Consider the following 13,803-nt stretch of genomic DNA (forward strand, 5'->3'; position numbering starts at 1 on the left):
TTTGCTACAGATACATTCAACATATAGAATATCAGTCACCACATGGTATGTTATTAGGTGTTCTTTGGCCTGGTGTGTGTGTGTCTGGTCTCCAATTTGATTATTAAATCCTAGACAAGGACGAGGCTCTCGATGATGTATTTCCCCTGAACACCCACTAACATAGCGCTCTGCAAGCCATCAGAGCTCAGTCAGTTTTGTGGACTAACTTGGAAATCTGGGAAGCCTCCTTCTCTTTGGTTAGCACCTGAGACTTTTCACAGAAGCATTATTGGCTGTGCCCTGTTGCTTTCATTTCTGTCTCGAGGCTGGATTCAGGGCTCGTGGGAGCTCCGGGAGGCGGTTCTAACATGGGGCTTTGCAGTCCTCCGGCAGCGTGCCTCCCGGTGGGCACCTGGCCCGTGAATGTTGTTATTCAGCTGTAAGTTCCAGCAGCACAATGAACCCAAGTATTTGGAAATCAGTTTTCTCTCCTAAACTAAAAATTGAAAAACCACACTTCCAACAACTGTCACTTGTTCCCGGGTGGTCCCCAGCAACTCTGCGGGGGGCGGGGGGCTCCTCCTGGGCCAAAGGGGGTGGCAGGACAGGGCTGCTGTGGGGCTCACAGGACCTTTCAACCCCCCCCAGGACTTAGGCAAGGACAGCACAGTGCTAACCCTGAGACAGAAGCAGTAGCGTCTTGACGGAATTTGCCAGAGGTGTGTCTGCAGAGTGGGCAGAAGGCTGCCCAATGGACCAAGCCTTCTTTGGACATAAAGTGGGACGGGAGGCAGGAGGCTGAGAAATCATCTTAGCTATACATAAAATAAGCTGTATTTGATTCCTGAGCCGCCTGGGACAATGTTGGCCATGTGTGGACCACACTGAGTCACCTGTGCAGAGGCCGGGGTGAGAGGAGAGCTGCGGCGCCATCACCCCCCGGCACAGTTCCCGCCCGGCTCTCCACTGAGAAGACCGTGGTCAGTGTGCTGTCCATCTGGTGTGTGTTAAGAGCTGATGGTGGCCCGGAGGCCCCTTGCTGCTTCCCCGCGGACCTGGAGAGACATGCGGCCTTCCTGAGCACAGACCCGTGGGCAGGGCCAGGTCTGCAGGAAGCCTCCGCCTGCCCACAAGTCCAGGTTCTCCAGCAGAGCTGTGTCCCCACAGAGGCGTGTCCCAACAAGGGCAGCCAGCGACTGCCGAAGCCACTGAAGGGCCATATGGAGGGCTCTCGAAGGCAACCAGGAACCGGGACTGTTCTAATCATTGCTTAGCTTCAGGAAGCTGATTTCCTTAGAAACCAAGAGAAAGCACGATTTCCAACTGCCTGGGTCACTATGGCGGCTGCAGCTTCACAGGCTGAAAATCAGGACTGGAGAGCACAGGCCCACGCCGCACACTCCCTCCTTTCGGGCTTGGGGGCTCCAGGGGTGCCCACCCCGTGGGGCTGAGCTGGCCCTGGCCGGCAGCATGCTGCTATTATTGACAGTGATAACAGTAAAAATAGCCACATTTATTAAGCACTTGCTGTGTTGCTGGCTCTGCTGGGAGCACCTTATGTGTTGATGAATCACACAGCCTGATGAGGAACACTGTGGTCATGTTCTTATTTGACAGATGAGGACACTGCGGCCCAGAGAGGTTGAGTGACTCGCCTGAGGCCACACTGCTAGGGGTCAAAGATACAATACCATACCGAGCAGGATACAGAGAGGTCAATGGGGGGAATCCAGGAAGGACGTCTGCTCGGGAAAGAGACTTTGAACAGGTGACTTAATCTTTGAGTCTTGGTTTCCTTGTGTGTTACATGAGAACATCAATGCCTCCCCTTCCTACCCCACTGAATTCTAGGAAGAGTCAAATGCGTTAATGTCTCTGAAATGTCTTGAAAACTGCGAATTTACACAGACATGTAAATTATAACAACATTGGAAATTTGAATGAAAGTAAGGCATTCTGAAATGAGTGAAACTCCAACATTGAGCATACTGAGCTCTGGAGCCAAGTGTGAAATGTAAACAAAGGCTAGCAATGAAAACGGCCCCTTTTTCTGAAATAAATCTACAACTCATTAATAGTCCATGCTTAATTTAGGGTTTGTTTTGGAATTCTTACAACTTGTGGAGATTTGCTTCTGAAAAGTTTTAACTGTGTTAATGAAATTATTTGTAGGCCATTTATTAGCCCCAATGTCAGGTTTAAATGACCAAGCCCATTGGGTGCTATGCCACACAAAAAATGTAATAAAGAGAGAAACCGTAGAACTGATTCATAAAGTACTTTGTCTTCTTGGGTAAAACTCTTTGGGGAAACCACATGCTCAACTTCTTAATGAATGGAGCCTGTGACACGTGCTATGTGCCCACGGTGTAATAGAGGAGCCTGTGAGAACATCGCCACCTCCTCTACTCAGATGCAGCCTGGAAGAAATTCACAGAGGCTGCAGATGGTAACTATTTGCACTGTTGTCATCAGGTTCTGCTATAGGTTATTAGTTATTATACTATATACTGTTTAATGTAAATCTTGATAAGCACTAGAAACTTATCAGAAAGATGCAAACTCCAGGCAAAGTAGGCCACTATATCCTGTAACCTGGGTTATTCATTTCTGCAGTCAGTTCTACATGTGTGTCCCTGCTCCCTCCCCCACAGGAACAGGTGCTGTTTGGTGCTGCTTAGAGGCCCATCTTCACCAAAGCTCCAGGGTGAATCCAAATGAGAACAGATATCTACTAGAAGCTTTAGTTGCAGCATCTGGTGAGGTCTGCAGTTCACTGGCTGCCCATGGCTCAGTAATCTTGGTACCCTGGGCCCCCAAATAGCCTCCCAATTATGCTCACAGTAGAATAATAAAAATGGCCCCAATTCTCTACCCCAGCCTGGCTGCAACCCCCTTGCAATGTAACTTGGAGCTCATCCAATCATTAGAAGCAATCTCTTCTCCATCTCATGAAGCTGGGCCAGTAGAATCCAGCAGAGGTGATACTGGGTCAATTCTGAGCTTAGGCCTCCAGAGACCTGCATGGATGGGTCCTGGATGCTGCCTTGAAAACTAGCCCAAGCTAGCTTGCTGGATGATGACAGACAATGTGGAAGAGAGACCAGCCGACCTGGTCAAGGCTATTCTAGACCAGCGGAAAGCCAGCCAACCCCCAAAGACATGTGCCTGTGGTGTGATATAGCATGATTTTATTTCGCCTGGCTAATATCCAGCCAAGATCCACAGAGCTGCCTACCCAACCCACAGCTGATCATAGACATAACAATGAGCTGAGCTAGGACCAGAAGAGCTGCTCAGCTGACCGATGAGCAATAATAAATGCTTATTGTGTTAAGCACTGAATTTTAGGGTGATTTGTAATGCAGCAATTAAGCGAATATAACACCTATCCCTGAGCCTCTCTTCTTCCCCTTCACTCCACTGAGCCAGGCCACAGGATGCATGTCAGCCTCGGTTTCCCTGCCTTGAACTCCAGTTCCTTACCAGGACTACAGACTTGCCCTCAACCCCAGTGTGCTTATACTGGGTCCTAGGAGATTGCCTCATTCTAATCAGCTCCCTGAAACATTTTTTTCCCTTCGTACAATGCCCAGGCAGGAGTAGGGTCTTACTGGATCTGTCACCAGCCCCTTGACGCATTGTCCTTGTCCCTTTCTGTTATCTTCCTGCTTCTGTGTGTGATCCACTGACTGGCTCGCACTTCCTGCTCCTCAAGGACATGTTTTATTGAAATTCCTGCACACTGATCCTGCCCAAAGTCTGACACCAGTAATTCAAAAGCACTGGACCATTCAATGGAGCTCAGATTGACTCCTGAAGGAACTGGTCCATCCAAACGCTCAAGAAGACACCCTCCCAGCTCAAGGGCCCTTGTGAATGAGTAAACGCTTCTTTAATCAACGTTGCTGAGCCTGAGAGGGGCTGATACCCACCTGGGAGGCGTCTTGGGGAAAAACTGCATCAAAGGCAAACATCTTTGGAGGAACCTGGTTGCCTCTCTTTTGGAAGGCATTTTGACCTCCACAAGTCAGGGGATCGTACAAGGTGATCTGCTTCTTCCGTGGGTCCACCTTTAAGAAAGAGCTGGATTCTGAGGTATCTCGAGCCAAGGTAGAACAGATGCGAAGCATGACTTTCACCTGTTAAGAAAAGATGGGCAACAGCATGGATGAAGACAGCTGGGTGTTTTACGAAGGAGCACCCTTGTACACTCTGCGATATAAGTGCCCATGGCAGCACTGAACTTTCTCAGGATAAATTATGAGGAAATGCACAGTGAATTAGCGACATCATCCTGGCTGGGTCATGGGAAAACTGATTTATTTATAATTACCAGGTAGAATATTTTGAAATGCCCATTACTTCAATATGGAGCTGGGACATCATGTTCTTTGTCTTCCTATTAATATAAATTGAATATTAACTGTGCCCTCGTGGCCCAATTACGCAGATGAAAAGGTAGTCTGGACTGCCAAACTATAGGGGCTGGTGCAGTTTCCTTGAAGCTCACAGATCAGTAAACCATGCACATAGAAGTTAGCTCTGTAATTTGCTCCTTGGCTCAGCTCATCATGACTCTGGGAGACAAAAATCCACAGTTATTAGTGTCATCATTAAAGAACCGTGAAATGGCCTGCTTTTAATGGCCAGCATTCGAAATGTGTTCCAAGGGGCAACAGTGATAAAAGACTGGTCTGCAACGTGTTATTTGGGATCCCATTAAGTGAGTGCAGAGAAGTTGTCATTTCAGAGAATGGAAGTGCATCGCTGGAGGGAGCAGGAGGCGCTGCCCTTTAACCCACTTTCTGAGTGACTGAACACTGAGCACCTCTGGTGCCCACCACCAACCCCATCCAGCTCCTGCAGGCAAGTGAGGTGCTGATGGAAATGCAGTTTGCTTTGGGGTCCTCAGGTGAACAGAAATCAGGCTGAGGCCTCACACGGGTCTGGAAGCTACAGTCCTGGGAAAAGGGACAGTATTTGCTCTAACTGGCTCTCTATTTCTGTGTTGTGAGCTCAGTCCAACAAATGATGGGCACTTTGAGCACCTACTATGTGCCGGGCACTGTGCTAGGCATGGGGGATGCAAAGATATGTAATGCACAGAGCGGCAGGACAGACACAGATATGGGTAATTTTAGTAATATATGGAAATTCGGAAGGTATGCACAAGGATTATTTCCTCTGTTCCTCTCTGTGCCTTGTCCTCCTTGTCTCATTAGCTGTCAGGTCTGATGAAATCTCTGTCACGCAATTTTAGGGAGGAGGGGTGGTTGTACATTTTTAAATAAAATATTTTCAACATATAGAAATGCTCAGAGAATCATATATGTTGTGCAAGACAGAGATCCTCCTGCCGACCTCGGCTCTCTCTGCTGAGCCATGAGGACTCATGTGCAGCGTGCAGAGCTGAAGGTAAAGAATTCCAAGGGCACTGGGTCCCCAGGTGTCCTGCACTGTGTCCCCGCTAACTTAAGAACAGAACTCCATGGAGATCCAGAAGCCGGTGTCCTGGTGGAAGGAGCCCGAGGGTGGGATGCGCACCACCTCTCAGGGCTTAGAGCTTGCTTCTTCCACTGTGAGGTCATAGAATGATCCCTGCCATTTTCTCTCGTATGCCAGGCCTGTGCTGTCATCTACACGATCTCACTGAATCCTCCCCGTGCTCCAGCGTGTAGGTATGCCTGTCCGGATTTTACTCATGAGAAAATGATGTTATGTAACTTGCCCCACATCACTGAACCTGTGGGAGGAAGGCTGGACTTGGATCCCACCTCCAACGCCTACGCTTTTTCCATCATGCCGGCTGCTGCCTCCCACAAACAGTCACACTTCACAGAGCCCCGTTTCCTCACCTGTACAGTAGGAACAACAATGCCTGACATACGGGCGGCTGTGCAAATTCAATGAATGGGCATCTAAAGTGCTGAACATGGCCCGGGCTTGTCTTGAACTCCCACCTCTGCCTCCCAAAGCACTAGGATTACAGGCATGGGTGCCACGCCCAGCCTCAAGCCTTACCATTAATGCTGTGACAGGAGAACGATAGGCTATCATGATCCAGGAGGAGGCAAGTCAAGAGAGGAGGGAGGAAGACATATAGGAATTGAATGCCCACCACGTGGGCAGAGGTGGGAGTTCAAGACAAGCCTGGGCAATATAGCGAGACCCCATCTCTACAAAAAGTTAATTAAAAAAAATAGCCAGGTGTGATGGTGCACACTCACAGGTACCAGCTACTCGGGAGGTTGAGGTAGCAGGGTCACTGGAGCTCAGGAGTTCCAGGTTCCAGTGAGCTATGGTCACGCAACTGCACTCCAGCCTGGGTGACAGAGCGAGACCTTGTCTCTTAAAAACAAAACAAAACAAAACAAAACAAAATGGCCGGGCGCAGTGGCTCATGCCTGTAATCCCAGCACTTTGGGAGGCCAAGGTGGTCAGATCATGAGGTCAGGAGATCGAGACCATCCTGGCTAACATGGTAAAACCCCATCTCTACTAAAAATACAAAAATTTAGCTGGGCATGGTGGCGGGCACCTGTAGTCCCATCTACTGGGGAGGCTGAGGCAGGAGAAGGGCTTGAACCTGGGAGGCGGAGCTTGCAGTGAGCTGAGATCTCGCCACTGCACTCCAGCCTGGGCGACAGAGTGAGACTCCATCTCAAAAAAAAAAAAAAAAAAAGCCTATAATCCCAGCACTTTGGGAGCCCGAAGCGGGCAGATCACCTGAGGTCTGGAGTTCAAGACCAGCCTGACCAATATGGAGAAACCCCGTCTCTATTAAAAATACAAAATTAGCTGGGCATGGTGGCACATGCCTGTAATCCCAGCTACTCAGGAGGCTGAGGCAGGAGAATCACTTGAACCCAGGAGGCAGAGTTGTGGTGAGTCGAGATTGCGCCATTGCACTCCAGCCTGGGCAACAAGAGCAAAACTCCATCTCAAAACAAAACAAAACATGATAAGGTTTTAAAACTCCTTGCCCTGGACTCTGCATAGCGTGAGTCACAAACAGGATACTGTGGGGGATTCCTGACAGGCAGAGCTGGTTATTAAGCACTGGGCCCAACAAGGCTCCTCTTAGTAAAACACAGTCAAATCTCACACAGTCGCTACATACAGGACAGTAACCACTAGGTGTATCTGCATTCCATTCTGGCAATTTTCTTGTTCACCGTGACTTTCTAAGGTCTGATTTCAGTTCCATTCATTCCTACAGATCTGCCCCAGTTACAGAGCATGTGTGCTACGAGCGTGTATTCAAATCGCAACTTGTGGAAGGTCCGTGGGACCTTCAGGCTTTCTGTAAGCAAATCTCCTAGCCCAGCCCCTGAGCATGCAAATCAAGGATGATGCAATGCCAGGCAGAGCTGATGGAGCACATGGCCCACTGCTTTTCTATTTCACAATTTTGCATGCAATTTCTGGGTAACTAGAGGTGCTGAATGTAAAATATGAGCTAAGCTAGGCGAGGGCCAACAAGGAGAAGCGGGAAAGAAGGGGCTGAATGAGTCATCGGTCCAGAAGGAATGCTCCTGCAGCTTAACAAAATCCCGAGCCCGCGGCTCATTTTCTGCAGAGAGGCTGAAGATCCCAGTTGCTGTTCTGGCCAAAGAGATACCCAGTTCTTTAAAAACCCATTGAGCTCCGAGCTGGGGGGAAGGCCACGCTCCATTCTTTTCTTTGCAATTCATCTAAATAAATGGACATTTTTTCCCTTTAAAGGAAGGAAATTGAGTTTTTCTGCTTCACCTCCTTTGTATCATTATTCCTTTAGTCTAGCACTCCACTTCCTGCTTAATCCGCTGTAATCAAAGTGCTTAGGAGATGCCACTTGCGATCAAGAAAGTCCCTCGGACTTCTTGCCAGGAGTTCTTGCTTTTGTCACTAACGCCCTTAGGTTCTTGGCAACATCTACTCCTGCCCCGCCTCTCCCTGCTGCACTCCAGAGAGGGTCCAGGCAGCTGTTAACATGCACGGCCTTCTCCCCAGCTCTCGGGGTCAAAGGGACAGTCACTATTTCACTCCCAAGCATAAACCTGCAGGGAATGGGATCCAGAAAGCTAAAGGAACAGCCTGAGTGGTGGCCAGGATGGCTTGACACCTGGATTCAAGCAAGAAGAGACTGGCATTTCCTGCACCCAAGTCCTCACTGGTGGGAACCCCGCTGTGCCCTGTTTGTTTAATTATTCCGTGGATGGAGCAGGACAACCGTTGCTTTGGGCAGCTGTTGTCTTTATGTCCTGCTGATTAATCAGTTCAGCACCTCGTTCTGGATGGCATTGCGGGATTGAGGGAGAAAGGAACTGTGAGACACTCACCGAAAGAGGCCGAGCCTTGCTCCCAAACTACACGGACTCTCTATCAACATGGAGGCGATCGCTGCCACACAGCCTGATTGGAGGCTAACGAGGAGCGGCCCTGTCATCACTCGCCGTGACCGCTACACGTGATACGGCAGACAGATACTCCTGCTTTTCCCTCATCACAGAGCGCAGCCACATGTGCACACCCAGGAGGCTCTTCGTGGCCTGTTTCTCCGCCCAGAAGCTGTCCGGCTAGAGGTTGTCTGCAGACTCTAGGGCTCAGGAGGGCTACAGGCAAATGTGACCACGGGAAGGATCCCTCAGCAATGAGAAAAAGACTGCAGATGGTGAGAAGGTGGCAGGAGCAAGGGAGAGCTCCATCTGTCCTTCTCATGCGCGAGCTTTGTTTCGACTCATTTTGTGGATACCCGCAACGAAGGCCCTCTACAGACACACAGGAACCTGAGTCTTGGCCACAATACATGCCCAGTAAGAGTGTGCAGGTGATGATAAATAGTTTTTACCCCTACAAGATTCTAGGCTACGGAGTTAAATTCACCACTGGCCTCTTCTGACCCCTCATCATCTCTATCTGAACTCCCTTTACACGGAATTTTGAGTTCACAGGTTCATGAGAATCAGCTCAGTAGAAACTGGTCAAGGTGCAGATGGAGGAACCTAACCAGGAACACCATCTGACATCATTTCTGTCTCAATCCCAGCAGTGTCAGAATCATCTCTAAGCCTTCCACATCTAGTCTTCAGTTCCCCGCAAAAAAGGCTGGAACTCGTTCTCCAAGGTCAGTCAGCGGCGAATAAGACAGGGTGATCAACGGGAAGAATGGTGGGAAAAGCAGAAAAAGTAAGATTGCCAGAAGGGATTCTAAAAGCCAAGGGTTCACTGAATAAGACACTCAGCAGAGCCAAACTAGGGAGCTGACCAGCACCAAGCCCGGCGCAGGGTCCTTCTTCCCCCCCGCCGAGGAGGGTGGCAGGGACGGCCGTGCTGGGACCCCTCCGGGAGTGTGAGTCGTGGAAGCGTGGATCATGCTCTCTCTCAGCCTCATGTGGGAGAGAGCCAGTGTGTGGGTAAAAGACTGAGCTGAGAGTGCCAGTCACTCCCGAGGAGAGCCGAGGGCAGAAGTGCAAGGCAGCGCCGTGCTGTCCTGGGTACGCACCAGAAGCCCTTCCTGGTTTCCACATGTTTTTGGATGGGATTCAGCTGTAGAGAGAAAAACTTGGAGGGTCCATTGTATCTCCCTGTGTACAGTTACAGGGCGTGTGGGCACTGCAGTGAGGCAGGAGCAGAGACCGGGTTCTGACCCAAATGTCACCACCATTGAGTGACTGTGTGACCTGAGGTATGGGCTTTGCCTTCCTTACCCCTTAAAGCGGGCCTGTCGTGTGAAGAACCAAAAAGATAACAATATACTATAACGCCGCATACAGATGTAAAGCATTTTTAACTTTCAAGAGAGAAAGAAAGAGGCCGGGCACGGTGTCTCATGCCTGTAATCCCAATACTTTGGGAAGCTGAGGTGGGAGGATTGCGTGAGCCCAGGAGTTCAAGCCTAGGCAATATAGTGAGACTTTGTCTCTACAAAAAAAATGTTTACATTAGCAGAGCTTGGTGGCTCACGCCTGTAATCCCAACACTTTGGAGGCTGAGGTGAAAGGATCGCTTGAGCCTGGGAGGTAGAAGCTGTAGTGAGCTGAGATCGTGCCACGGCACTCCAGCCTGGGCGACAGGGCCAGACCCTGTCTCAAAAAAGAAAAAAAAGAGAGAGTGAGGAAGAAAGAAAGAATGAGAGAGGAAGGGAAGGAAAGGGGAGGGGAGGGGAGGGGAGGGAAGAGGAGGGGACAGGAGGGGAGGGGAAGGGAGGGGAAGGGAGGGAATGGGAGGGGAAGGGAGGGGAGGGGAGGGGAGGGAAGAGGAGGGGATAGGAAGGGAGGGGAAGGGAGGGGAGGGGAGGAAAGAGGAGGGAAAGAACGTTGGTTTCATTCTGCAAATTACCTGATATAAAATAGACTTTCTGCATCACATTCACAGCAGAAGTCTTTCTCCTAGTTAAATGTTAAAATTAATGTTAAAAATTAAGGCAACAATTCTCATGAACATAAGGCAAGACAGACAAAGAACAAGTACTTTCCCTCCCTCCTTCTCTGACCAAAATTGAAGAATATATGGCCTGCTTACATTTTTTGTAAAGGTGACTAATCCATGCAAAACGTGATCTGAGCATCTAAAAGCTAAATGTGATATTGCCCACATGTGATTCCCGTCTCTTCTGTCCTGATCAAGCAATGCAGGGGAGGTGTTCTCCCTCCTGCTTCGGGTACATTAGTCACTTCAGGAAAATTCCCAACCATTTTAAGTAAGATGATTGGAGAAACAGGACACCTAAACAGTGTACGCTTCTCCACATAGATTCTTCTTAACACTATGCTTTTCTGTTTTTGTTTTTGTTTTGTTTTTTTTGTTTTTGAGACTGAATCTTGCTCTGTCGCCCAGGCTGGAGTGCAGTGGTATGATCTCAGCTAACTGCAACCTCCACCTCCCAGGTGATTCTCATGCCTCAGCCTCCCGAGTAGCTGGGATTACAGGTGTGCCCCACCACACCCACCTAATTTTTTGTGTTTTTAGTAGAGACAGGGTTTCACCATGTTGGCCAGGCTGGTCTTGAACTCCTGACCTCAGGTGATCTGCCCGCCTCTGCCTCCCAAAGTGCTGGGATTACAGGTGTCAGCCATCGCACCTGGCCCACGCTTTTCTGCTCTACCAAGAAATGTAATAAATGCAGCAACCCTCCCCATCCTTCCTTCTAGGCCATGACATTCTGACAAATCTATCATACAAGATTTCAACGAAGTGCTAGTTTCTAAAAACACACTGAGAGAGATTAAGGGTGCAATTTTCCAGCCTTTATTTAAAGAGTCCTCTTTAAAAAATAATAATAATAATGTAATGTAAGGCTCTATTGCTAGCCCATCAGTGGCACATGGGACTCTGTAAGTATGACTGCTTTCCCTTTTTAATTGACCCAATGTGCCTGCTTAATTTGACAGGAGAGATGGGTAACAATGTTAAAGTAAATTAAAACCAGGTTTTGGGTGGCTGGCAAGATGGCCAATGGGAACAGTTTGGGTCGGCAGCTCCCAGCGAGATCAGTGCAGAAGACGGGTGATTTCCGCAATTCCAACTGAGGTGTTCATCTCACTGGGACTGGCGAGACAGTGGGTGTAGCCCATGGAGGGTGAGCGGAGGCAGGGTGGGGCGTCACCTCACCCGGGAAGTACAGGGGGTCAGGGACCTCCCTCCCCTACCCAAGGGAAGCCTTGAGAGGCTGTGCCATAAGGAATGGTGCACTCCAGCCCAGATACCGTGCGTTTCCCATGGTCTTTGCAACCTGCAGACCAGGAGGTTCCCTCGGGTGCCTAGGCCACCAGGGCCCTGGGTTTCAAGCACAAAACTGGGCGGCCATTTGGGCAGACACCGAGCTAGCTGCAGGGCAGACACCGAGCTAGCTGCAGGAGTATTTTTTCCATACCCCAGTGGCACCCAGAATGCCAGCAGGACAGAACTGTTCACTCCCCCAGAAAGGGGGCTGAAGTCAGGGAGCCAAGTGGCCCGGCTCAGCGGATCCCACCCCCACGGAGCCCAGCAAGCTCAGATCCACTGGCTTGAAATTCTCGCTGCCAGCACAGCAGTCTGAAGTCAACCTGGGATGCTTGAGCTTGGTAAGGGAAGGAGTATCCACCATTACTGAGGCTGGAGTAGGCGATTTTCCCCTCACAGTGTAAACAAAGCCGCCAGGAAGTTCAAACCACAGCTAGGCAAAGCCGCTGTAGCCAGACTGCCTCTATAAATTGCTACTCTCTGGACAGGGCATCTCTGAAAGAAAGGCAGCAGCCCCAGTCAGGGGCTTATAGATAAAACTCCCATCTCCCTGGGACAGAGCACTTGGGGGAAGGGGCAGCTGTGGGTGCAGCTTCAGTAGACTTAAACATTCCTGCCTGCCAGTTCTGAAGACAGCAATGGATCTCCCAACACAGTGCTCGAGCTCTGCTAAGGATCAGACTGCCTCCTGAAGTGGGTCCCTGACCCCTGTTCCTTCTGACTGGGAGACACCTCCCTGCATGGGTCAATAGACACCTCATACAGGAGAGCTCCAGCTGGCATCTGGCAGGTGCTCCTCTGGGACGAAGCTTCAGAGGAAGGAACAGGCAGCAATCTTTGCTGTTCTGCAGCCTCCACTGGTGATATCCAAGCAAACGGTCTGGAGCAAACTCCAGCAAACCTGTGGCAGAGGGGCCTGACTGTTAGAAGGAAAACTAACAAACAAAAAGGAATAGCATCAACATCAACAAAAAGGATGTGCTCACAAAAACCCCATCCAAAGGTCAACAACATCAAAGACCAAAGGTAGATAAATCCAGGAACATGAGGAAAAACCATCACAAAAAGGCTGAAAATTCCAAAAACCAGAATGCCTCTTCTCCTCCAAAGGATTACAACTCCTCACTAGCAAGGGAAGAAAGCTTGACAGAGAAAGAGTTTGACGAATTGACAGAAGTAGGCTTCAGAAGACGAGTAATAACAAACTCCTCTGAGCTAAAGGAGCATGTTCTAACCCAATGCAAGGAAGCTAAGAACCTTGAAAAAAGGTTAGAGGAATTGCTAACTAGAATAGCCAGTTTAGAGAAAAATATAAATGACCTGGTGGAGCTGAGAAACACAGCACGAGAACTTCATGAAGCATACACAAGTATCAATAGCCAAATCGATCAAGCAGAAGGATATCAAAAATTGAAGATCAACTTAATGAAATAAAGCATGAAGACAAGATTAGAGAAAAAAGAATGAAAAGGAACAAACAAAGCCTCTAAGAAATATGGGACTATGTGAAAAGACCAAACCTGTGTTTGATTGGTGGACCTGAAAGTAACAGGGAGAATGGAACCAAGTTGGAAAACACTCTTCAGGTTATTATCCAGGAGAACTTCCCCAACCTAGCAAGACAGGCCAACATTCAAATTCAGGAAACATAGAGAGCCCCATAAAGCTACTCCTTGAGAAGAGCAATCCCAAGACACATAATCGTCAGATTCACCAAGGTTGAAATGAAGGAAAAAATGTTAAGTGCAGCCAGAGAGTAAGGTCGGGTTACCCACAAAGGGAAGCCCAACAGACTAACAGCGGATCTCTCTGCAGAATCCCTACAAGCCAGAAGAGAGTGGGGGCCAATAGTCAACATTCTTTTTTTTTTTTTTTTTTTTTTTTTTTTTTTTGAGACGGAGTCTCGCTCTGTCACCCAGGCTGGAGTGCAGTGGCCGGATCTCAGCTCACTGCAAGCTCCGCCTCCCGGGTTCCCGCCATTCTCCTGCCTCAGCCTCCTGAGTAGCTGGGACTACAGGCGCCTGCCACCTCGCCCGGCTAAGTTTTTTTGTATTTTTAGTAGAGACGGGGTTTCACTGTGTTACCCAGGATGGTCTCGATCTCCTGACCTCGTGA

At 49.2% G+C, this 13,803-nt stretch overlaps 1 protein-coding gene across 8 annotated transcripts in view; it reads right to left on the reverse strand.

Moving 5' to 3' along the window:
* Positions 1–13,803, reverse strand: part of LOC105474699 (kinesin family member 26B) — a 568,793-nt gene that overhangs the window by 112,156 nt on the left and 442,834 nt on the right. For all 8 annotated transcript variants that reach the window (XM_011729515.3, XM_011729518.3, XM_071069292.1 and 5 more), the window contains one exon: positions 3,918–4,124. In XM_011729515.3, the coding sequence (XP_011727817.2) occupies positions 3,918–4,124 (207 nt within the window). The remainder of the gene's footprint in view (positions 1–3,917; positions 4,125–13,803) is intronic.

This window comes from Macaca nemestrina, chromosome 1, assembly GCF_043159975.1.
Source record: "Macaca nemestrina isolate mMacNem1 chromosome 1, mMacNem.hap1, whole genome shotgun sequence".
Taxonomy (NCBI): domain Eukaryota; kingdom Metazoa; phylum Chordata; class Mammalia; order Primates; family Cercopithecidae; genus Macaca; species Macaca nemestrina.